The sequence below is a fragment of the Myiozetetes cayanensis genome, unplaced genomic scaffold (assembly GCF_022539395.1).
Source record: "Myiozetetes cayanensis isolate MyiCay16 unplaced genomic scaffold, myiCay2020 scf14, whole genome shotgun sequence".
NCBI lineage: Eukaryota > Metazoa > Chordata > Aves > Passeriformes > Tyrannidae > Myiozetetes > Myiozetetes cayanensis.
The window spans coordinates 19,397,106-19,418,604 of NW_026087048.1; the positions used below are offsets into that span (position 1 = coordinate 19,397,106).

Genomic DNA, 21,499 nt, shown 5'->3' on the forward strand with positions numbered 1-21,499 from the left:
TGACTCTTGTAGTAGCATTTTCAGAATGAAAATTCCTGAGAAAAATTACCATGGCTGAAAATTGTGGTCTGATATAATTTGTATCTCCTGGTTCTGATGTTCTTGGCCACCCAGCGCTGAATTGTTGGGGTTTTGTGACCTGCTCCCAGAATCACTGAACAGTAACTTACATTTTTAGTGGTGGGTGGATTGAAGTGCTCCTCCATATCCCTTAAAGGTGGCATTACAAACCAGCACGGTGTGAACACACACTGGAAAGGCCACAGAAGAATAAAATCAGGAAGAAATTAAACGAGCCAAAATTTCCAATCAGCTAAATAAGTGAGTTAAAAATCGCCAAAAGAGCAATTAACGATAATCTCTTTCGTTTACAAAGCAGAACAAACCAACCCCAGAACTTCAGCTCAAAAATGAGAAACTTTTGCATCACGTTTGGCAGCACATTTGTCATTTCTCTGTGGCAGCTCTGGCTGCATTCCTCCTTGATGGGTTTGACTTTTGATTCCTGGTCATTTCCCTGAGACATTTTTGGGTGCTGAGCCAACCTCTGGAGTTTGTGCCACGTTTTCCCTCCCAGTGTTGCTGTGAACAGGCCAAGGGCAGGGTTGATGGACCCCTGCCTTACCCACAGCTCCAGGGTGGGTTTGATATGTTTGATATGTTTTGATATCCCAGTTTGATGTGTGTTTTATTGCAGTTGCAGGGGTGAGTGCAGGCTGGATGCTGGTGGGTGGGGGCAGGTTTTAGAAGCAGCAAAGTGGGTTTGGAAGTAGATTTTGGCACAGGCCACCCAGGAACCACTTGGGAGCTCCTTGTTTTTGGTGCCTGATCTGGACATGCTGCTTGGTTGTCCACCAAGAGCTGCAGAGATGGGTCCTCCTGACACTGAATTTGTAGCTTTGGTGGAAATCTCCCATTCCCTATTTAAAAACAAACAAAATCTCCAAAAACACCCCTCAAATGGGACACAAAACCAACCACCAGGTTCTGAAAAACCATCCTCTAGTAAAACCATCCCCCTCAGCCTGAGAAAAAGCCTCACTGGAGCAGCACAGTCCAAAAACAAGGGAAATCCAAGGAGTGGTTTCAAGTTAAACTTAACCCTGAGGAGAACAGTGCGTAAACCCCGGGTTTCCTTGGAATATCCTCACAAAACAAAGCAGACAGGGGGACCAGCGTGGCCAGCTGATGTCCCCAGCCTTGCAGGGCTGCAATTTCCCTGGGCACTGTTGTGAGGAGCTGAAGTGCAGGGATATCCCGGCTGTGAGATGGCTTTGGCTGCGGGGGGTCTCTCCATCGTAAAGGAGATTCATGGGAGAAGGGACTGGCTGTAATAGCTGCCTTTAATTGCCCCAATGCATCTGCTCTTCCTTGCCTGTGCCTCCTGATTGTTTTTTCCTGGTTCTCTCCAGTGTCCTTGGCTGTTTTGTTTAAGAGGCAAAACGGCTCCTTCTAGGCTGTCCTGCTTATAATAAGCATTTACTTTATTCCTGCACCTTTTTCACCCAAAAATACCCCAAGTGCTGGGCAAAAACACACTTGTACTGGGGTTTTTTTGCAGCACCATTTATTCCCTTTTTAACCATGAGGCTGCTGGAAATTCAGCAGCTTTGTGAAGGTCACACTGGAAAATATGTGGCAGCTTGGGAATCAAACACCAGGACTGCTGTCCCTGGTTTTCCCTGCCATGCCCTCTCCTGAATTGTTTCCTTAGGTAAGAGCCAAGTAAAATCAGCAATATTTCACACTGAATTCCTGTAAAGCAGTGAAACTCAAACATACTTGGGATTTTTGGAGCAGGAGCAAAAAGAAAAGAGGATTCTGCCTTCCTGCTGTTAGACATGCAAGTCCAAAGCTGAGGGTTTTTAGTAGCCAGGTGTTGGGAGGAAAAAGACATTGGCCATATGCTCGGTGCCTGGAGCATCTGTGTACTTAAATGCATCATTTTAGGATCATCCATCTTCTCCTGGGAGCACTGAGCTCTCTGCTGCCATCCCTGCGCTCCCAGACGGGCTCTGGAACCCCTGGATCTGTCCTTCCTCCTCAGTGGGGCATCTCCCAGGCACTGACTGGCACCTTCCACCAGCCCAGGGTGCTCCAAGCCCCGTCCAACCTGTCCTTGGGCACTCCCAGGGATCCAGGGGCAGCCACAGCTTCTCTGGGCAACCTGTGCCAGGGCCTGCCCACCCTCCCAGGGAGGAATTCCTTCCCAATCTCCCATCTCTGCCTGCCCTCTGGCACTGGGAAGCCATTCCCTGTGTCCTGTCCCTCCTTGTCCCTCGGAGCCCTTTAGGCACTGGAAGGTCAAAACACAGGGAAGGTGCACAGGGAATTGGTTTTTTTAGATTAAAGGTTTTTTTACCAGGATATCATTTTCCCAAAACATTGTTTAGCAGTTGCACAGCCTGGAAGGCCATCCCAGAAAGGAGCTAAAGGGTCTAAACACGATGAGCTGATGGAACAGGAAAATAACCAGCCAGTATTTCCAAGGAGTGCTGGGCTAAGGCCTCCAGGAGGGGTCTGGGCTCTCCCCCACGTGAACAGTGCCCGTGGATAACACAGATCCCAGAGGAAGTTTCACCGCTGGTTTCTTGCATTTTTATGGCTGTAACCATGGAGTTTTTCAATGTTGGGGTGGGGTTTTTTTCCCAGAAAGGTGGTGTTTCTCGTGGCTGACTCTGCCTGTCCCCCCTTTGCAGGGCCACCCCTTCATCGTGCAGTACAACGACGGCAACGCCGAGGTGGTGTCCATGTGGGTGTGCAGGATGCTGGAGGAGCGCCGGGCCACCCAGGGAGCACCGTGAGCTGGGAGGGGCATCCCAGGAATCCAGAGCTCCCCCTGGGCCAGGAGCACCATCCCCACGCTTCCGACTCGCCGTTTCTCCGGATCGTATTTCCCAAAAAAAAAATGTTTTCCAGGAGTGCCAGCAAAACCCATCAGGGGGTTTCGTTGCTGCCTTTCCCTCACCGCCACCCTAAGGAATCTTCTTCCCACCTTTCTTTTGCTGCTGAGCAATTTTACAGATTATCTTCAGTTATACTGCCCACAGCCTTGAAGCAAGTATTTTATAATCTCTATTTTTTTGGTTATTGAATGTACTGGATATTTCCTGACTCCAGAGTATTTTTTAACTGTGGCTCTCGCACAGATGACACGCCGAGTGTTCAGAGGAACCCTGAGGAGGTGGTGGCTGTCTCTGAGTGCAGAAAGCCACAAAATACTGGGTTGAAATGTAAAACAAAAGCAAACAAACAGAAAAAGAGAAGTGTCTGGGCTTGCCCAGGTGAGGGGTTGCCCTTCCAGGGGGCATTCAGGTGGATCAGCACTCATAAATGACCGGGAATGCCTCTCCCTGCTGCAGGTCAGGTTTGCTGGGAGAGCCAAGCAGGGAAGAGAACACAGAACTGAAGAGCATCCATGGTCAGGCTCTGCAGGCTGGGCCCTCAGTCAGAAAGGTTTTGCTGAGGTGGAAAAGGTGAGGAGAGAGGACAGTGCTCAGCTCTGGAGCCAGGCTGGGAGAGCTGGGGGGTTCACCTGGAGAAGAGAAGGATCCAGGGAGACCTGAGAGCCCCTTGCAGGGCCTAAAGGGACTCCAGGAGAGCTGGAGAGGGACTGGGGACAAGGGATGGAGGGACAGGACACAGAATGACACAGGGAATGACAGAATCCCAGAGGGCAGGGTTAGGTGGGATATTGGGAAGGAATTCCTGGCTGGGAGGGTGGGCAGGCCCTGGCACAGGTTGCCCAGAGAAGCTGTGGCTGCCCCTGGATTCCTGGAGAGTGTCCAAGGCCAGGTGGGAGCAACCTGGGTTAGTGGAAGGTGTCCCTGGGGGGGAACAAGATGAGCTTCAAGAGCTCTTCCAACCCAACCATTCCATGATTCCCTAATTCCTGCCCAGGGAGCAGGTGCCGTGGGAGAGCAGCTCCAGCCGCAGGGATCTGCAGGGAGCAGCAGCACAGGGGGGGCAGTCCTGCCCCAGGGAGCCAAGGGCCACAGCTCAGGCTTGGCAGCATCCCATGGGATTGTGGGGACAAAGAGATGGCACAGAGGGTCCCTCATGGCCAGGGAACAGGCTGCAGGTTTTCCTGATTGTCAGAGCAGCTCGTGGCTTGCTTGGAAGCCTCTTGCCTTCCTCAGCTCCACCTTGAGCCCTGATTTCATCCCTCGGAGTCGCTGCAGTGAGGGGTGGGTGCAGCTGGGTCAGGCACAGGCTCCCAGGTTTGCTGTTACAGGAAAGGGCAATGATTGCAATGTCCCTGGTCTCTGTTCCTGGCTCCTGCAATTTCTGGGGACGTTTCCACAACAGACCGAGCAGAGATTGAACCAGCCCTTGTTCAAGATGCTTATTAAAAGGAAAAACAAAACACAGACAAGATGTGAGAGGCAGGTTTGGGGTGAGCGACTTGGGTGGGAGGAGGTTGGGGCTTTGTTTGCTTGTCTTTGCATTAGAAATAAACTTTTGCTAAAAAAAAATAAATAAAAAGGCTCAGGTAGTTTATTTTATACCAGCAGGTTAACCCCCCCCCCCCAATTCAATGAAACATTCCTCCTGAACCGCTGCAAATCCTAAATGTTACTCTGGAAGCAGCCTGGGAAAGACTTTGTTTCCTTCCTTGGAGGGATCATTTGTCTTCTTTTGAAGTGCAGGGGTTGCAGGCATGAACTTATAGACTAAAGTTTGTCTTAATTGCTCTGATGTCACAACCTCGCTGGCAGATAACAGTGCAGTGAATGAGTCCACAGCCCCCATCCCTCCAGGTCCTTTTTCTAAAGTGAGACAAATCTCCTCCCTGTGAGCCAACCAGAGGATGGGCAGCTCTCCCATTTATTTATCCCTAACAGTTTGCATTAGCTCTCCCTGGATAAAAAGTCTCTCCTGAGTTTAGTTTAAAAGGCAGCAAACCCAAGGCTTTTCCTCTCCCTTTCCCTGGCAGGGAGGGGACGATGTCACCCTGATACTCCCTGTGGGATTCCAGCTGGTGGAGATGGGGAAAATTCACATGTATGAACCTCGGTGGTTCATCAGGGTAATGAGTCAGGCACATCCTGCATTCCAAAGGCAGAGGGGCAGTCTTGGTTTTCCAAATAGCTCTGGGGGAAGGGGGACTGCGAGGGGTCCTCGACCTGTCCCTCTCTCTTGGTTTAAGGCCTGTGGAGCAGGGATGGCAGTGTGATGGTGTTAATAACTGAGCAATCACGAGGAACAGCTCTTGGGAGCTTCATTTGATCCCCTGGCTACCCGAGAGCAAACAGGAGGACTGAATCTGGGAGTGGTGCAGGTGTTTTCCTGCCTCACCGAGCTGTGTGGCCCTGCAGGGAAAGTTTGCCTGGAGGCGTCACTGGAGGAGGGATGGACCACAGGACACCCCTGTTTCTGACGTGGGGGCAGTGTCTGAAGCAAAACCTGGGAATCTGGGGGTCTGCTGGGGAAAAAATCCTGCAGGGAGCAAAATCCATGGGAGAAACCCCTCTCTGTGGTGTCAGAGGGATTTGGCTGTGGGTGGGGAGGGGCAGTGGCACTGGAGCAGGAACATCCTTCACTCTCTGGCTCTGACTGTGCTCCCTCTGCCCAGAGCTGCCTCTGGGGACAACCCAGGGCATCACAGCCAGCCCCTCGGGACCTGCACCTGGAAACCCCCCATGGAGCTGCAGCCTTGGCTGCTGAGGGAGAGGAGGAGGAGGAAGGTCAGGAGTCTGTACAGGTCATGGCTCTGCTCTGGGGGAGCTTCCCAGCACAGAGGGAGAAGCTGTTGGTGACCTGTCCTTGCCCAGCTGCCACGGGCTGGGCCACTCAGGGAACGGGGCAGACACATCCCAGGTGTCCCCAGTTCTTTGGGAGCTGCGGGAGAACCAGCTGTGACCTCTCAGCCCCTCCCAGGAGTGCTCAGGGGACCCTGGAGCCGTGTGAGGGTATTTTTGGGTGATTCCTGCCCCATACAGCCTCATCCCTGTCCTGTGGAGAGCCAGGTAGGAACTGCCTGAAACCCCAAACGCTGCAGCTGGGTGGGCACAGTGTCCCTGTGGTGGGAGCCAGGCCTGGGGGGCTCTAGGGAGGGAGGGGGAGCTGGAGCTCATTGAACAATGGAGAGGTCCCGAGGCACAGCAGTTATTTAGGATAACTCATTTTCAGCATTCCCTGGGGGATCCTCCCAGGCTGGGGGGGCTCACAGGCACCCTGGGGCAGAAGTCTGGAGGGATGGGAGGGCTGAACTTGCTGCCTCATCCTGCTCCCCCAGCTCACCAGCACTGCACTGCCTGCCCTGGGAAAGCCTAATGGGGGAAAATAAATTAAAAAAACCTCGCTAAGTGTATTATTTGGCCACACTGAATAAAAAGATTTTCGTGCAACCTGCTTTAGAGGAAGGTGTCCCTGCCCACGGAGGTGGGGTTGGAACGAGGCGAGCTTTAAGGTCCCTTCCAACGCAAAGAATTCCAGGATTCTGTGATCCCGTGCCTTTCCCGTCGGGAAGCTGCAGCGGGAGAGCTGCGGCTGCCGAGGAGCTGCGCTGACCCGGGGCTGTGTTACCTTCAGGAGAGGGTACGTCCATAAACCACACGTGTGCACTAAGGACAGGATTTATGGATTGAGCCTTACTGGCTCCGGCAGCGGCGGCTGCCGCCCGGTCCCCCCCGGCGGCTGCTCCCGCCGCCCGGTCCTGCGGTGGAAGTTCAAGGTTTATCCGAGCCGGGAGCCCGGGAGATGTTTAATGGCAAATGGATGTCTGGGGCTTTTACAGGCGGGAGGAGGAAAACTTCCCTGCAGCCGAGGCAAAGCTGCCAGGCCCTGGCGCAGGTGAGTGCGGGTCCATCCCGGGGGCCTGGCACGGCACGGGCACAGGGAATCGCTGCCCCGGGCTCCTCCCGCTCCAGCCCCGCGGAGCCGCCCGGTTTTCACCTGATCAATAAAGTCGTGTCTATCGATCCCGCCCGCTGCGTTCGCTCCTCCGCGGCCCTCCTGCCCGGGGAAATTCGGGAGATTTCGAGCCGCGGGGATGCAAAGGGAGGGTTGGCGTGGTCAGGAAAGTGAGGGGCAGCGCTGCCGTGGGGGGGTCAGGGACAGGGGACAAGGTGGGAGCGGCTGGAGGGGCTGGAGAGTGGGGGAGCTCAGGCACATCAAGGGGTGCACTTTGGGGAGAGCCTGGGGCGGGGGGACGGCCAGGGTGGATGTTGTGGGGTGCACAGAGGGAGGAAACGCGGTGGGAGAGCTGGGGTGCACAGACTGGGGGTGCACGGTGGCAGAGATGGTGAGCACAGAGGGGTTGCATTGAGGGGCCAGGTGTGCACACCCTGAGCACCACGAAGGGGCCCTGGGGGCACCCAGAGGACCCCGCAGACTCCCGGGGGGTCGCACGGCAGGCGCTCCGGAGGGTCCCGATCCTCGTCCCCGCTTGCCCGTCCCTCCCCGCCCCGCGGGGGCTCCGCACGCCGGGTCAGGCGAAGTGTGCCCGGCCAGCAGAGCCACCGCCCGCTCCCTTTGTCAATGTCCAGTAATTAAAATGTCACCGTTTAATTTTCAGGCCTCTCGGAGCAATCTTTTCCTAATAAAGAGTCCAATCGAAACGCTCCTTCCCCCGCCTCGGCGGGAAGGGCCGCGGAAGAGGCTGCGGAGGCCCAGAGCCGCCGCGGATCGATGGAGAGAAGCCCGGATTGATCGGCCTCTAAAATTAAATTTATTGGGGTCATGGTTTTATATGGTGCTGATACAACTGTTAAATGGGGAACATTCATTTCCAATAGGAGGCGTTTATTAAACTTCCACTGAATTAGACCGCCGTGATTTATGTGGCAATCTCGGCTCAGCCCTCCAGGAGCGCGGGGCCTTCCGCGCCCGCCACGCGTGATTATTTATTTATACACCCGTGACACGGCTCCCTAAGTTTTAACCTAAATTATCCACCGGCTTCGCCTGCCAGCGGCACCGGCCCGGGGAGCAGGGAAGGATGGGGGGTCCTGTCGGGGCGCAGCGCCCTCCCCGCCGGCCGCGGCCCCTCCGCGCCCCCCGGCCCCGGGAGGGTCCCCGGGGGGGTCCCCGGTTTGGGGGGGCGGCGGCGCCCGCAAACGTCCCGGCTCTCGCGTGCGGCGATCGTTGAGCGTTAATTAGAAATTCATTACAATTAAAAGCCGCGCGCACACGCCTTAATTACATCTGATTTTTAATTCCGAATCCGTGTTTACACAGTAAGCGAGACGTACCTCCTGATTATCCCCAATACTCTTTATACTGTACTAATTATGTAAATTAAACCTAATTAACTGACAAAAACTGCAGTCAATTCAACTGTTAAAAGATACGGCGGCTGCGAGGAGCGGGGCGCCGGCGGGGAGCGCGGCGGGGCCGGGGTCGGGCCGGGGGCCGCTCCCGCCTCGGGGCTCCGTGGCACGGTCGGGGCGAGCCGGGGGCCGGTTCTGCCGCCCCGGGCACCGGCGGAGCTCTGCGGGCACCGGGGCAGCCGCACGGCCCGGGGAGGGCACGGCGGGGCAGCGCCGGAGTCCCCCGGAGCCCCCCAGACCCCGATGTGCCGCCGCGGGAGCGGCCCCGGGAGCGGCGGGTACCGGCTCGGTCCGTGCCCGCTCCCGGTGCCCCGCAGCCCTCTCGGAGCCCCGCAGCCCGGCGTGGCCCCGCAGCCGGTTCCGCAGCCCCTGCGGGTGCCGAACACCGTGGGATCGCCCGAACCGCGGCGGCGAGGGGGCAGCGGGGCTCGACCCGGAGCGGGCGCGTCTCACCGCGCTCCTGCCTCCGTATGGCCGGAGAACAGGGGGATGGGGGGGATAAATAATTAAAAGGTGAGGAATAATTACCGGCTCGGGTTGCGATCGTTGCGGGAAGGCCGCGCCGCAAGGCCCGGCCGGCAGCGCCCGCTCCTCGTCCCCCACGACGGGGCGGCCCGGGGGGAGCGGCGGCCGCTGTCCCGCGTGGGAGCGCGGACCGGGGGTCGCTGCCGCCGCGGAGGAGGTGGGGGGCTCCGCACCCGCGTTTCGCTCCGCGCCGGCTCCGCCGCGTGCTCCCGGTGCCGCTGGTGATGGTGGGGAAGGGCTGGCGGGGGGGGCACACACCAAAGTGATGGCTGGGGGCTATCCGCGCCGTTATTAACTTCTGTTTGATCAGTGTAATTGCGCCGATCGCGGCCGGACGCGATGATTAATTACAGTTTAATTAACGTGGCCGTGACGAGTGCCGCATGCGGGAACCCAACCCGGGCAGCGATGCGGCTGGAGGCCCCCGCCACACCGGCAGGACCTGCGGACACCGTGTCCCCCCGCCGCTCCGGGTCCGCCGGTCCTGCCGGCGTGGCGTGAGCCCCCGTGGGGAACGAAAAACACGAGCTCGCCCCCTTCTGCCCTCTCCTGCCGGCGATTTCGTTGCCTCCCGATGTCCCCCCCTCGTCTCCGGTACCGCTCCCGCACCCGCGCCCCGCAGCGGAGCGCGCATCCCGGCCGGGAGAAGGATGCGCGGCAGCAGCGCATCCCCGATTTCGATGGGGTCCCTCCGCCACTCCCTCCGGGCTCCTCTTTTCGTTACCGCCCGCTCCCCCCTCAAACTTTCAACGAGCACCGCTCCCCCCGGGGTGTCCGCACGGCGGGAGGGGGATGCGGGGGGGGCGCGGAGCGGCGCGGAGCCCCACGCAGGTGCGGCGCGGGGCTGATCCCCGCTCTTACCTCGGGCAGCCCGGGCGGGTCCCCGCTCGGTGGCGGCCCCCACGCCCCCGCTCCCTCCCCGTTCACGCCGTGCCTTAAAGCCGCGCCGTGATTGACTGGAGCGCATCGGTGATTGACGGCGGCGGGGTCCCGGAGGCCGTTAATGTAAATATGCTGGTGCTAAGTGGGTGTGTCTTCCCGTTATTTTAGCTGTCACCGGATCAATGTGCAGCGTCTCCAAGTACGGATCCGGATCCTCCCTCGGTGGCGCGGCTGGTCACTCGCTCTTGTTGCATCTGTGCCGGGCGGACGCGGCGGCGGGGCGGGCGGCGGCCCCGCGGCGTCGGTGAAGGGCGCGCCCGCTGCCCGCCCGCCCCGCGCCCCGGAGGCTCCGCTGCCCCCGGGAACGGGCTCGGCGCGGACGGGGCCCCCCCGGCCGATGGCGGCCCCGGCGCCGGGCTGCGGCCCCTAGTCCCGAGCAGAGCCGGCACGTCCAGCAGCTCCGCGGCGCGGTGAGTGCGGGCGGGCGGCGGGCGCAGGGGAGGGGAGCGATGGTGGGGAGGGGGGGCGGAAAGCGGGGCGCGTTTTCGGGAGTCGCTCCCCGTTATTTTGTGTAATTACCACGGAAGCGGCTTAACCACCGGGAGCCCTCCCCGCTAAGCCAATTTGCCTGGCTCGCCGCTGCCCTTCTGCTACGTGCGGCGGGTGCTGCCCGCCCCGGCCCCTAATCCGCCCGCGCCTAATCGCCTGCCGGGGACACGACAAAGGGGCTCCGGGGCACCGCGCCCGCGGGCACCGAGCGCCAAGTTTGGGCCCGCCCGGTCCGGCCCGGGGCTCGGCCCCTCCGACCCCGCCGCCGCGGGACGCGCCGCCCGCATCCTCCGGAGCCTTTCGTTGGAGCCCGCCCGGGGCTCGCCGCGGCCCGGCACGGCCCGGCGAGCCGGCACAAAGGGAAGGCAAGGCAAGGCACGGCACCTCCCGGGGACTCGGGGAGGAAGGAAGCGGGGGCGGTGACCCACCAGGACGTCCTTGCCCCGGGCTCCCGGGGCCGGGTACGGCGGCGCTCGGTACCGGCGGCCGCGGCGCGGGGGATGCGCTCCGGCCCCGCCAGACCCCTCGGCCGGGGAGGGTCCCGGGGCAGCGCCCGGGGGGCTCTGGGCCGGTAGCGCCGAGTGAGGATCGGCGGGGCCGCGGAGCGAGGATCGGCCGGGCCTCGGAGCGGGGCCCCGGGAGCGCCTCTAACCCGCGCCTTTAACCTGAGCCTTTCCCCGATTTTGTTTTGCAGGGGCGTTTTGGGGGGGAATGGAGGCGATCGCCAGTCAGATGGGAAATGGGAGAGATGCAAGCTCCTCCCCAAATTCAAAGCAAGAGCTGCAGCCGTACCAGGGCTCCAATACCCTCAAGCCCAACCAAGTGGGTGAGACCTCCCTGTACGGCGTGCCCATCGTCTCCCTGGTGATCGACGGGCAGGAGCGGTTGTGCCTGGCGCAGATCTCCAACACGCTGCTCAAGAACTACAGCTACAATGAGATCCACAACCGGCGGGTGGCCCTGGGCATCACCTGCGTGCAGTGCACGCCGGTGCAGCTGGAGATCCTGCGGCGGGCCGGGGCCATGCCCATCTCCTCCCGCCGCTGCGGCATGATCACCAAGCGGGAGGCGGAGCGGCTCTGCAAGTCCTTCCTGGGCGAGAACCGGCCCCCTAAACTGCCGGATAACTTCGCCTTCGACGTGGTGCACGAGTGCGCCTGGGGCTCCCGGGGCAGCTTCATCCCGGCCCGCTACAACAGCTCCCGCGCCAAGTGCATCAAGTGCAGCTACTGCAGCATGTACTTCTCCCCCAACAAGTTCATCTTCCACTCCCACCGCACCCCGGACTCCAAGTACACCCAGCCCGACGCCGCCAACTTCAACTCCTGGCGCCGCCACCTCAAGCTCAGCGACAAGACGGCCACGGAGGAGCTGTCGCACGCCTGGGAGGATGTCAAGGCCATGTTCAACGGCGGCACCCGCAAGCGGACCTTCTCCCTGCAAGGGGCGGCCGCCGGCGGGCCCGGGGCCGGCTCCCCCGCCGCCAAGGCGGCCCTGCACCCGCCGCCACCCGCGGGCCCCGAGCTGGCCCCGGCGCACAAGAGCCTGCGGTGCAGCGGGCAGGAGGCTGCGGGGGAGCGCGGGGCGCTGGGGCTCGGCGGGGCGCACGGCGGGGCCGCGGGCGCGCACGGCGGGGCGGGCGCGGTGCGCAGCTACCCGGTGATCCCGGTGCCCAGCAAGGGCTTCGGGATGCTGCAGAAGCTGCCGCCGCCGCTCTTCCCCCACCCCTACGGCTTCCCCGCCGCCGCGTTCGGACTGTGCCCCAAGAAGCAGGAGGAGGCGCTGGGCGGCGCGGGGGGCGGCGAGGCGGGCAAGGGCGGCGCGCTGCCCCCCGGCATGTTCTGGGGACCCCCGCACCCGCACCCGCACCAGCCGGCACAGCCGCCGCACCAGCCCGGCGCCGCCAAGGACAGCGGCGTGTACCCCTCGTTCCCGGTGTTCTGGCCGGCCGCAGGCAGCCTGCCCGTGCCGCCCTACCCCGCGCAGAGCCCGGCCAAGGCGGCCGCCACCGCCGTGGTGGTGGCGGCGGCGGCAGCGGCGGCGGCGGCGGCGGCCGAGCCTGCGGGGCTGGCGGGGCGGCACGGGGAGCTGGAGGGCTCCGAGCCCTCGGGCAGCGGCAGGAGCAGCGCCACCCCCCAGGAGGGCGCGGGGGCGGAGGGCGAGCGCTGTCCCAGCGCCCTGTCGCGGGCGGCGGGCGAGGAGGAGCGCTCCGGGGACGAGGCGCTGCTCGCCCCGCTGCCGCTGCCCAGGAAGGGCAGTTACCTGTCCGCCTTCCGCCCGGTGGTGAAGGACGCCGAGAGCATCGCCAAGCTCTACGGCACCCGCGAGGCGTTCGGCGGCGCCGGGCCCCGCGGCCCCGGGTACCTCTCCCCGGACTTCCTCAGCGAGGGCAGCTCCAGCTACCGCTCGCTGTCCCCCGGCGGGGACACGGCCGAGGAGCCCGAGGTGGACGTAGAGTCCAACCGCTTCCCGGAGGACGAGGAGGAGGAATCCGCCGCTGTCCCCGCCGCCGCCGTCCCCGCCGAGGGCCGGGAGCCGCCGCCGCCGCGGCTGCTGGCGGGGCCCGAGGAGCCGCCGCCCGCCGGGGCCGACGGGCCCGAGGAGAAGACGGGCGAGATGCCCGCGGAGTGCGGCTCGGCCCCCGACGGCAGCCCCGAGAGGAGCAGCAGCAGCAGCGGCGCCTACGAGGTGCGGGGCCGGGAGGGACCTGCCCTCGGGGGTCTCCGCGGGGCCGGCCCGGGGGCCCTGACTCGCTCTTTTGTAGATGTTCGCGCCGGAGAGGGGGGAGCCCCTGCAGCCGCTGAAAGCCGCCGCGTCCCTGGGAGCCCCCGCCGCCTTCCTCTGCACCCCCGAGGCCAAGGGTAACGCGGGCCGGGGGCGGGCGGACGGGGCGCTCCGAGGGCGCGGCCCCGGGGGCGGCCCCCGCCGGCGGCTCAGCCCCGGGGGAGCCCCCGGGTCGCCGCTTTCGTTTGGGGGGATTTCGGGAGTAAAGCGAAACAAACGGTTCCCGGGCGGGGGTCGGGGGTGGAGCCCCCCCGGGCCCGGCGATGCCGCCGTGGCCGCGGCCGGTGCAGCGGGGATGGGCTGAGAGGGCCAAGCTCCTGCCCACAAGCTACTTTCCAACAGCAAAGCGATTAGGATGTCCTCTAAGAAGGTTTTAACGAGGGCTTTGTCCGTAATTATGTAATTAAGGATATATCAGGACCATACTTTCATTGCTTATGGTTGAAAATCGGTTTATTAACTTTAAGAGCAAGATAAAGAAGACAATCACTCCGCGGCAGAGGATTTAGAGACCAGAAAATCCTATCAGGACCAAAGGAATGTCTCTCATCCCAGCCCTGTAAATACCGACAGAGGTAAGCCCCGCTCCGCGCTCCCCCGCGGGGCGATCCGAGGCCCCTCCGCGGGCGATGCGGGGTCCGCGGAGCCCCCCCCGGCGGGGCTGACGGCGCTTTGCCCCCCCTCGCAGGCGAGGAAGGCCTCGCCATGGATGTCACCGGGACGCAGCTGGTGGAGAAGGACATCGAAAACTTGGCCCGAGGTGAGGCGGGGGTGCGGAGAGAGGGGTGCGGGGGTCGGAGCCCTGACGGGGCGGGATGGGGGGGTCTGGCGGCACCCCCCGGCCTCTCCCCGCGGCTCGAGGTATTTGTGTTTTGTGCAGGAGTGATTAACTCCTGTGATTAATGTAACGTAATGCGATTAGCACCGCGCTGAGCCGCCTCCAGATGGAAAAGTGCGGGCTCCCCTCAACCCCGCCGTGTATTTTTAAACAGATGAGTTACAAAAACTGGTCCTGGAGCAAATGGAACTTAGGAAAAAGCTGGAGAGGGACTTCCAGAGCCTGAAAGGTACCGCTGACCCGTCCCCCGCGCGTCCCCCGCCCCGGCCGGGGAGCGGGCCCCGCACCGGGAGCGGTGCTGACCCCCCGTCCCGCAGATAACTTCCAGGACCAGATGAAGCGGGAACTGGCGTACCGGGAAGAGATGGTGCAGCAGCTGCAGATCGTCCGAGGTAAGGCCTGGCCGAGCCCATCCGCCCATCAGGACTTTTATTTTTTTATCTCCTTTTATCTTCTTTATTTCTTTCCTTTTTTTTTTTCCTTTCTCCTTTTTTCCTTTCTCTCTCTCTCTCTCTTTTTTTTTTTTTTTTTTTTTAAAATATCTATCCTTTCGTGCCCTCCAATTCGTCTCGGCATTTCCAGCCGCCCCGCAAAACGGCTGCGAGGCATCATTACACGGCAGCGAATGAACCTTCCCTCTCGCAGTAATTTCCACACGGGCTAAATTAAAAACCCGAGGCGTAAAATTACCTGGGCGCAGCCGCGAAGCCGTGCCCGACTTTGCACCCATTGCGTGCCCCCTCCGTTCCCTCCCTCTTTTTCCCCCCTTCGCGCTGCGGTGCCCTCGGGCCCAGCGCATCCCCGACGGGGCGGCCGCGCTCGGATTTGCCCCGGGCGCGGTGTGATGCTCCCCCCATCCCAGACACGCTGTGCAACGAGCTGGACCAGGAGAGGAAAGCGCGCTACGCCATCCAGCAGAAGTTGAAAGGTACCGCGGTGGGACGGGGAGGGGGGGAACACAGACGGCTCAGGGGGAACGCGGGGGGCTGACGGTTCCATCCCTTTGCAGAGGCTCACGACGCGCTGCATCACTTCTCCTGCAAAATGCTGACCCCGCGGCACTGCACGGGGAACTGCTCCTTCAAGCCGCCGCTGCTGCCCCAGTGACCACCCCCCGGCCCCCTCCCCCCGAAGCCATGCGGGCACAGCCCACACAAGCCATTTCCACGAGGAGACACTTGTACATAGAGGACTCGGAGCCCGGCTTTCCTCGGACTGGCAATACGGCGGGGGCGGCCCCGGGCCGGCCGGGGGAGCCGGGCCCTTCCCGCGCCCCCACCCCCGCTCCGCCTCCCCCTCCCTCCCTGTGTGTCCGCTTCTTCCACCCTCGTCCAGACTGGAAACAAAAGTGGCTATGTGCAATGGATATAAATGTACTGTGATTCTCTTGGTACAGTATTTGTCGGATTTTTATTTATTTATGATGTATATTTATCCCCCACCACCACCCCCTCCCCGCCCCGGACCCCCTCCTTTATCCCCCTCCTTGTAAATTCTGGATGTAACGGCACTTTAACGGGCGGACCCGCGACTCCGGAGGCAGAACATCGCTCGCCCGCTCTGGGGACAGACCCCTCTGTACGTGATTTTGGTTCTTTAATAAAAACAGACTTTAAGAAGCCGCCTGGTGCGTGGGGCTGGCCCGGGGGGCGGGTTGTTCCCTCCCCTCCCGGGGGCGGGGTGGGCTCGCATGGCCCCAGCGGCCGCCCTGGGGGTCTGCGCTGCCCCCCGGTACCGGGGCTCTGAACTTGGGGGGGCTGCGAAGCTTCCCCGATCCCTCCTCCTCCTCGCCGCAGCCGGGAGCTCATTAATGCCCATTTATATGCTCGTTTCACACATGAAGGTATCCCATTAATGAGCTCCGAGAGCGGGCGCCAAGTGCGCGCACACCTATTACCCCGAAATACCTGTTTTCAGCACAGAATTAACCTCGCGCCGCAGCGGGATCGGGAACGGGACAGGGACAGGGAGCGGGGAGGCCGCACCGGGGTCCTGGGGAGCTCCGGGGTGGAAGGGACCGGGCGGGACTCGCCCCGGGAGCTGCGGGAGGGATGCACCGTGATCCCTCTGCGGAGGCCGGGATCGGGGAAAAGGATGTGGGGACAGCGAGCATCCAGGGGATCCGCAGCATCCCGGGATCCGCAGCATCCCGGAGACCGGGATCAGAGCTAGGGGAGAGGGTGGAAGGGGAGGATCACCCGGGGGGCTGCGCGGTGCCCACCCCGGCGGGGTCTCTGAGCGCGAAGCGGTCCCGGGAGCGCCGTGCGGGGATGAGCCGGTAATTGGTTTGCGGGGCTCGTCGGGCCGTTCCGCGGCCTGCGCCGCCACCGCGTGGGCGCAGCCGGAGGTGCAGCCTCCCCCCATCCTCCCTTCATCATTCCCGGCCCCGGGATCAGCTGTGCCGGAGCAGGAGCAGAGAATCCCACCTATCACCTGGGGGGGAGGAAGCCCATCCCAGCCCGGCCATGTGGACATGGTTGGCTGGGATGAAGGTTAAAAACCCGTGGGGTGGGAGTACAAATGATTTTTTTGGGACTCTCTTTGTTTTTCTGAGCTTCAGACAAAGTTCCTTTGGCTTCTTTGCCCCACCCCTGGAAGTGTCCAAGGCCAGGCTGGACAGAGTTTGGAGCAACCTGGGCTAGTGGAAGGTGTCCCTGCCCACAGCAGGGGTGGAACAAGGCGGCCTTAAGGGTCCCTTCCAAACCATTCCAGGATTTTCTGCTTTGAACACAGATATCCTGCACTGTGTGAGCTGAAGGAGGTGTCTGAGGGGAAGCAGTGGAGCTGGTGGCATCTCTCATGCAGGTAAGAGCTTGGGAAGGGGGATCACTTAACTGGGAAGTGGAATTGATGTGTAAATGAGGGAGCAGAATCAAGCTGTCCAAACCAAGAGGTGGTCACCTGAGGGGAATGAAACAGTTGGAGCCCTTTGGCTGGGTCACTGCTGGCACCTCACGGGCTGGGGGTGACCCTGGGGAGGGACCCCAGAGGGGCCTGGCCTGGGTCCCTGGGTGCCTGCCCAGCCCTGCTGTGCCCACCTGCCCGGGCACACCCCGTGTGTGGCAGCAGCGCCCACAAACACGGGCACAAAAATGAACTATGGTGCTGTATTAATATTTTCACACTACTTAGCTCTCATTAAAATGTACTTTGCAGAATTTAATATGCGACTTCAAATGACACAATGTATTAAGTGCTTAATATACTAGAAATTATGAAACTATTATAGTCTAAGTAATATGAAATAATTAGAGTGAATTAAACTTCACCGGCAGAATGAGGGAAAGGCTTCAAATTTTTTATTTTTTCCTTTTTTTTCTTTTGGTCTCAAAATAGTTGAATGCAGTAACAGCCCCTGAAAACAAACAACCAGAGTTAGGATTTTTAAATAATTAAAGCAGGGAGAAGCTTGGAGTGTCTGTATTTGAGTCTGTGATGCATTTGGCAGTGGGGAAGCAGAAGGTCTGTTTGCAGCAGCTGATGGAGTTGTTCTTTCAGGCCAGTGGCAGAGCAGCTCCGAGGAGCTGCTCACCAGACCTGCAGCCTGGCCAAGGCTCGGCCCCATATGCTGTTTCCCTCTTGTGCACAAGGCTGGTTGTTTGGAGCCGAGCAGACGTGGTGGCTCTTGGTGACAGAGAGGGTTCCTCGTGGCCTGTGAGCTGGGAGTCCCCTCAGCAGAGCAGGTCCCCTCCTAACGGGGGTGCCAACAGCAGAGACCCCCTGTTAAAACCACGGGATGTGGCCTCTGGCTCTGGGAAGGGATTTGAGCCATGGTGTGGATATTGGGGCTGAATTTCAGGGGTGAATTTCAGGGGCTTTTCTGGCAGGAGGGGATCCCCCTGGAGGGTGGGTGGTCTGCAGCGAGACGCAAAGCACCTGGTTGAGCTGCCAGGCTCGGGCAAGGGGTTTGCCCTGCGGTGTGGGAGGAGGGGACTGCGTGGGACTGCACTGCTCTGGCACCCACTGGACACGGAGCAGGGCAGGGACCTGCTCTCTGTGTGTCACTGGCCCCAAACCTGGGAGGGCAGCTCTGAAGGGGGTTCTGTCCAGCAGCAGCGCGGTGGAATTCAGAGGATGCCATGAATGAGGGGAGATTTGGGGTAGATGTTAGGAAGGAATTGCTGGCTGTGAGGGTGGGCAGGCCCTGGCACAGGGTGCCCAGAGAAGCTGGGGCTGCCCCTGCATCCCTGAAGTGTCCAAGGCCAGGCTGGACGGGGCTTGGAGCAACCTGGGCTGGTGGAAGGTGTCCCTGCCCATGGCAGGGGTGGGACGGGATGAGCTCCAGGGTCCTTTCCAGCGCCCTCCCTGATTCCATGGTGACACCAGGAGGTGGCGTTCCCAGCGCCGCTCTGCTCCGCGCTGCTCCCGGAGTTTGGCTGGTTTTGAACTGAGGTTTTGTGCTACTTCCATGGAAACTACCAAAACTGCCCCTTGGGAATGCGCGTCTGAGCCGGGGGAGGGAAGAACAGACAGCTCAGCCTGGTCCGTGGGCTTATCCCAGCCCGGGGCAGGACGTGGCATTTACCCTCACGAGGTCCCTGTCCCACTCTCTCTGGGACAGCCCCGTCCTCCCCAGTACGGGCTGCTCCTCCCAGCGGGTGTCCCATCATCCAGGTGGACAATAAGGACAACATTGATCCCGAGGGATAGCTGCCAGCTGGACCTTGTGCCTGGGCACAGCCTTTGCTCCTGGCAGTCTGGCCAGTTTTCCTACTATTCCACTTACCCAGCGTGTATCTCCCTGGGCTGGCTCCGAGGATACCATGGAAGTTGTGCCAAAGGCCCTGCTAAAGCCAAGGCAAATAAACTCCTTGGTTTCCCCTCCTCCACAGGGCCCTTTCATCCCAGAGGGCACCCAGGAACGATTTGTGCCTGGAGAACCTGCACTGGCTGTTCCCAGTCACCATCATCTTGGCCTCCTGGGAGTGCATTCCAGCAGGATTTGCTCCATCACCTTCCCAGGGCGATGCTGGAGAGGCCAAATGTTCTGCCCTGGCCACTCTGGTTCCTCCTCCTCTCCCAGACCAAAACTGGGAGTCACATTTGATTTTTCCCAGTCACCAGCACTGCTGAGACCTTTTGGGGATGATCCAGTGGCCCCCCAGTGACTCTGGCAGGTCCCTTGGGTGCTGTCCACCCAGCACCACGGACGTCTGTTTGTCCAGGGGGCCAAAGTGGACCTGAAATGTTCAGGTGAGACCAAAATGTGCTGTGAGCTGCTGGCTGCCTTGCCCCAGCAAACCCAAAAAAGCTTTTTCTCTGGGAAAAAAATCCCAGCTATTTCAGGATGTGTCTGGCTGTAAGGGCTGGGGATGAGGTGTGTGTTTGGTCCTTGCCTGGCTGGAGGTTCCTCCTGCCTTCATCTCCTGTGTTTTTGGGAAAGCAATTTAATCTGAGCAGTGTTGTGTCTGGCTGGTGTCCTCTGGGTTGAAATGCAGTGTTTTAGGGACAAGTGTGAACAGGACAGGGAGGAGCTGTGTGTGAGCAGGATGAAGTGTCCACATGTGAGGAGATGTGGGTTTAGTTAAATGGATTGAATTTTGGGTGCAAACAAGACTTTGTGCTGTGTGGACAAGAGAAGGGCGTGCACCGGGCAGCTCTGCCTCTCTTACAAAACCATTTATTCCCATGTAACAAAGTGAACCCTGTGGTTCTCCTGGAAACTTAAAACACATTTTCCTTTTTTTTTTCTCTTTTTTTTTTTCCTTCTTAAAAGCTGAAAATTCTTTGCTTTGATCTCCTTTCTGACTCTTAATGAAGCTGTGGGATCTGCCTCCCCTCATCGTGCCTGTTGTTCTCGCTCTGCTTTGCTGCCCAGCCCTGTCAGAGGCAGTGCTGGGATGGGCCCTCCTCTCTCTTCTCCCAAATATTTCACACCTCCTGACACCAGCCCAGCTTCAAAGCCCACAGCAAACACGGAGGGCCCACTGAAGGCCAGGCTTCCACTGCAGTCTGTCAGAGCTGAGCATTACACGTCCAAAGGTGGAATTTGACACTAACAGATGAATTCTCACTGTTTTTCCACGGAGGAATTGCGCTGCTGTTGCCACAGTGCAGGTGGATTAACTGGGGAGGGGGTGGCTGAGGGGGACTGATGCCTGTGCTGGAGGTTTCCATTCATCCAGTGTTGGAAGCAGCCATGGGATGATGGGGTCCCCAAGAACCTCGCCCTGAAAATTTGGCTGCCCAGAGCCACTTGTGCTGTGCTGTAATTAAACTGATTGGCAGGCTGGGAAGGGGGCAGTGCCCAGGGCTGGCACAGGGAGCTGCAGCAGTGCTGCTCCCTCTCTGCTCGTTGCCAGCCCCACGCAGGGTCTGGAGGACCCCAAGGCCTGCCCATCCCCGTCCCCAGCGTGTCTTGGGGGTGGGTTCCTCATCCCAAACTGCCACTGGTGAGCTCTGAGTGACTGTGCCAGCCAGGACACACAGTCCCAGAGTGGGTCAGGTTGGAAGGGACCCCTGGAGGTCACCCAGTCCAACCTCCCTGCCCCAGCAGGGTCCCCAGGAGCAGTCACTCGGGCTTGTCTTCTGAATATCCCCAGGGAGGGTGACCCCACACCCCCTCTGGGCAGCCTGTTCTGGTGCTCAGTCACCCTCACAGTAAAAACCTTCTTCCCAATGTCCAGGGGGAACTTCCTGTGCCTCAGTTTGTGCCTGCTGCCTCCTGTCCTCTTGCTGGGCACCACCGAGAAGGTTCTGGCTCCTTCCTCTTGGCACCTTCCCTTCAGATACTTCGACATTGATTGGAGGTCTTATCTTAGTTTGCATCTTACTTGATCTTATTTTGGAGACCTCTTCTCCAGGCTAAGCAGGCCCAGCTCCCTCATCCCCCCCTCCTCAGAGGGATGCTCCAGTTCTCCCCACTGCTGCTGGATTTGCTCCGGGAGCTTTGCGTCTGTCTTGTCCCGAGGAGCCCAGCACTGGACACCATCCCAGGGGAGGCCCCACCAGGTCTGGGTAGAAGCCAGGATCACCTCCCTGACCTGCTGACGAGGGCAGGCAGTGCTGCAGGACTTTTGGGAGAGGACAGCAGCACCTTTTTGGGAAGCCTTTGCCCGGCTGTGCTACCCCAGCTCTGGAAGCAAGAGCAGCCTTCGGCTGGGAGGGCCATTAATGTCACCTTTCCACAAGTGCTGTGCTCACAGAGGGACCTGCCAAGTGTAGCACGTTTTAATTTGCTCTTTTCCCAAGCATTCCTGGGTTTATGGCTCGGCTCAGCCTGGATCCAGCGCTCTGTGCAGACAGAAAGCTCCCTCCAGAGGGTCACTCCACACCACAGCCTCTGAGGGCTCCCTCGAGGGCACTGATGTGCTGTTTCCTGGAAAGCATCTGCCTAAGCAGGGGGTTTATGGTGGGTTTTGCAGAAAGCTGAGCTTTGGCAGCTGGCAGGGACGTTTGTCTGTGTGGTGGTTGTGTCTGACAGGCTTCTGGCTCAGCACAGGTTTGTTGCTCTGCCCTCTGCTTTAAATGCTTAGTTGTTGTCAGGTGGTATGGTCTTGGGAACATGTCAATTGTGTAAAAATGAAAGAGAGAGGAAGGGGGGAAAATGCATTTTGAGTGATGCCTGCACCACGTTGAGAAGCACATTTGCAGTTTCTTTACCATCTGTAGCAACTTGTCCAAAGCAAACATTACCAGTCAGTCCAGC

General features: G+C 60.3%; 2 protein-coding genes across 4 annotated transcripts in view; both read left to right on the top strand.

The window, feature by feature from the left end:
* MAP2K5 (mitogen-activated protein kinase kinase 5) overlaps window positions 1-21,499 on the top strand; it is a 255,429-nt gene that overhangs the window by 117,391 nt on the left and 116,539 nt on the right. The window contains exon 22 of one of the 3 annotated variants that reach the window (XR_007628145.1): window positions 2,700-3,740. Coding sequence is in view for 2 of the 3 variants with exons in the window: in XM_050309546.1 (XP_050165503.1) it covers window positions 2,700-2,804 (105 nt within the window). In the remaining variant the exon portion in view is untranslated. Of the gene's footprint in view, window positions 1-2,699; window positions 4,445-21,499 lie in introns of those variants that run through there. The other 2 variants (XM_050309546.1, XM_050309548.1) reach the window with 2 other exon arrangements.
* Window positions 9,838-15,456, top strand: SKOR1 (SKI family transcriptional corepressor 1). The gene is made up of 9 exons (XM_050309526.1): window positions 9,838-10,150; window positions 10,924-12,917; window positions 12,994-13,090; window positions 13,481-13,588; window positions 13,702-13,773; window positions 14,006-14,080; window positions 14,169-14,243; window positions 14,714-14,779; window positions 14,861-15,456. Exons 2-9 carry the CDS (start codon window positions 10,941-10,943, stop codon window positions 14,956-14,958), a joined length of 2,568 nt encoding a protein of 855 aa, XP_050165483.1. The 5' UTR covers window positions 9,838-10,150; window positions 10,924-10,940; the 3' UTR covers window positions 14,959-15,456.

What these genes read in the sequence shown, in the direction of transcription:
- SKOR1 (XM_050309526.1), top strand. Translation starts at nt 10,941, where the DNA reads ATGGAGGCGATCGCCAGTCAGATGGGAAATGGGAGAGATGCAAGCTCC. An exon ending in GGACTTCCAGAGCCTGAAAG is followed by an intron (nt 14,081 to 14,168) that starts GTACCGCTGACC and finishes CCCGTCCCGCAG; the next exon opens with ATAACTTCCAGGACCAGATG. An exon ending in GCAGCTGCAGATCGTCCGAG is followed by an intron (nt 14,244 to 14,713) that starts GTAAGGCCTGGC and finishes CCCCCATCCCAG; the next exon opens with ACACGCTGTGCAACGAGCTG.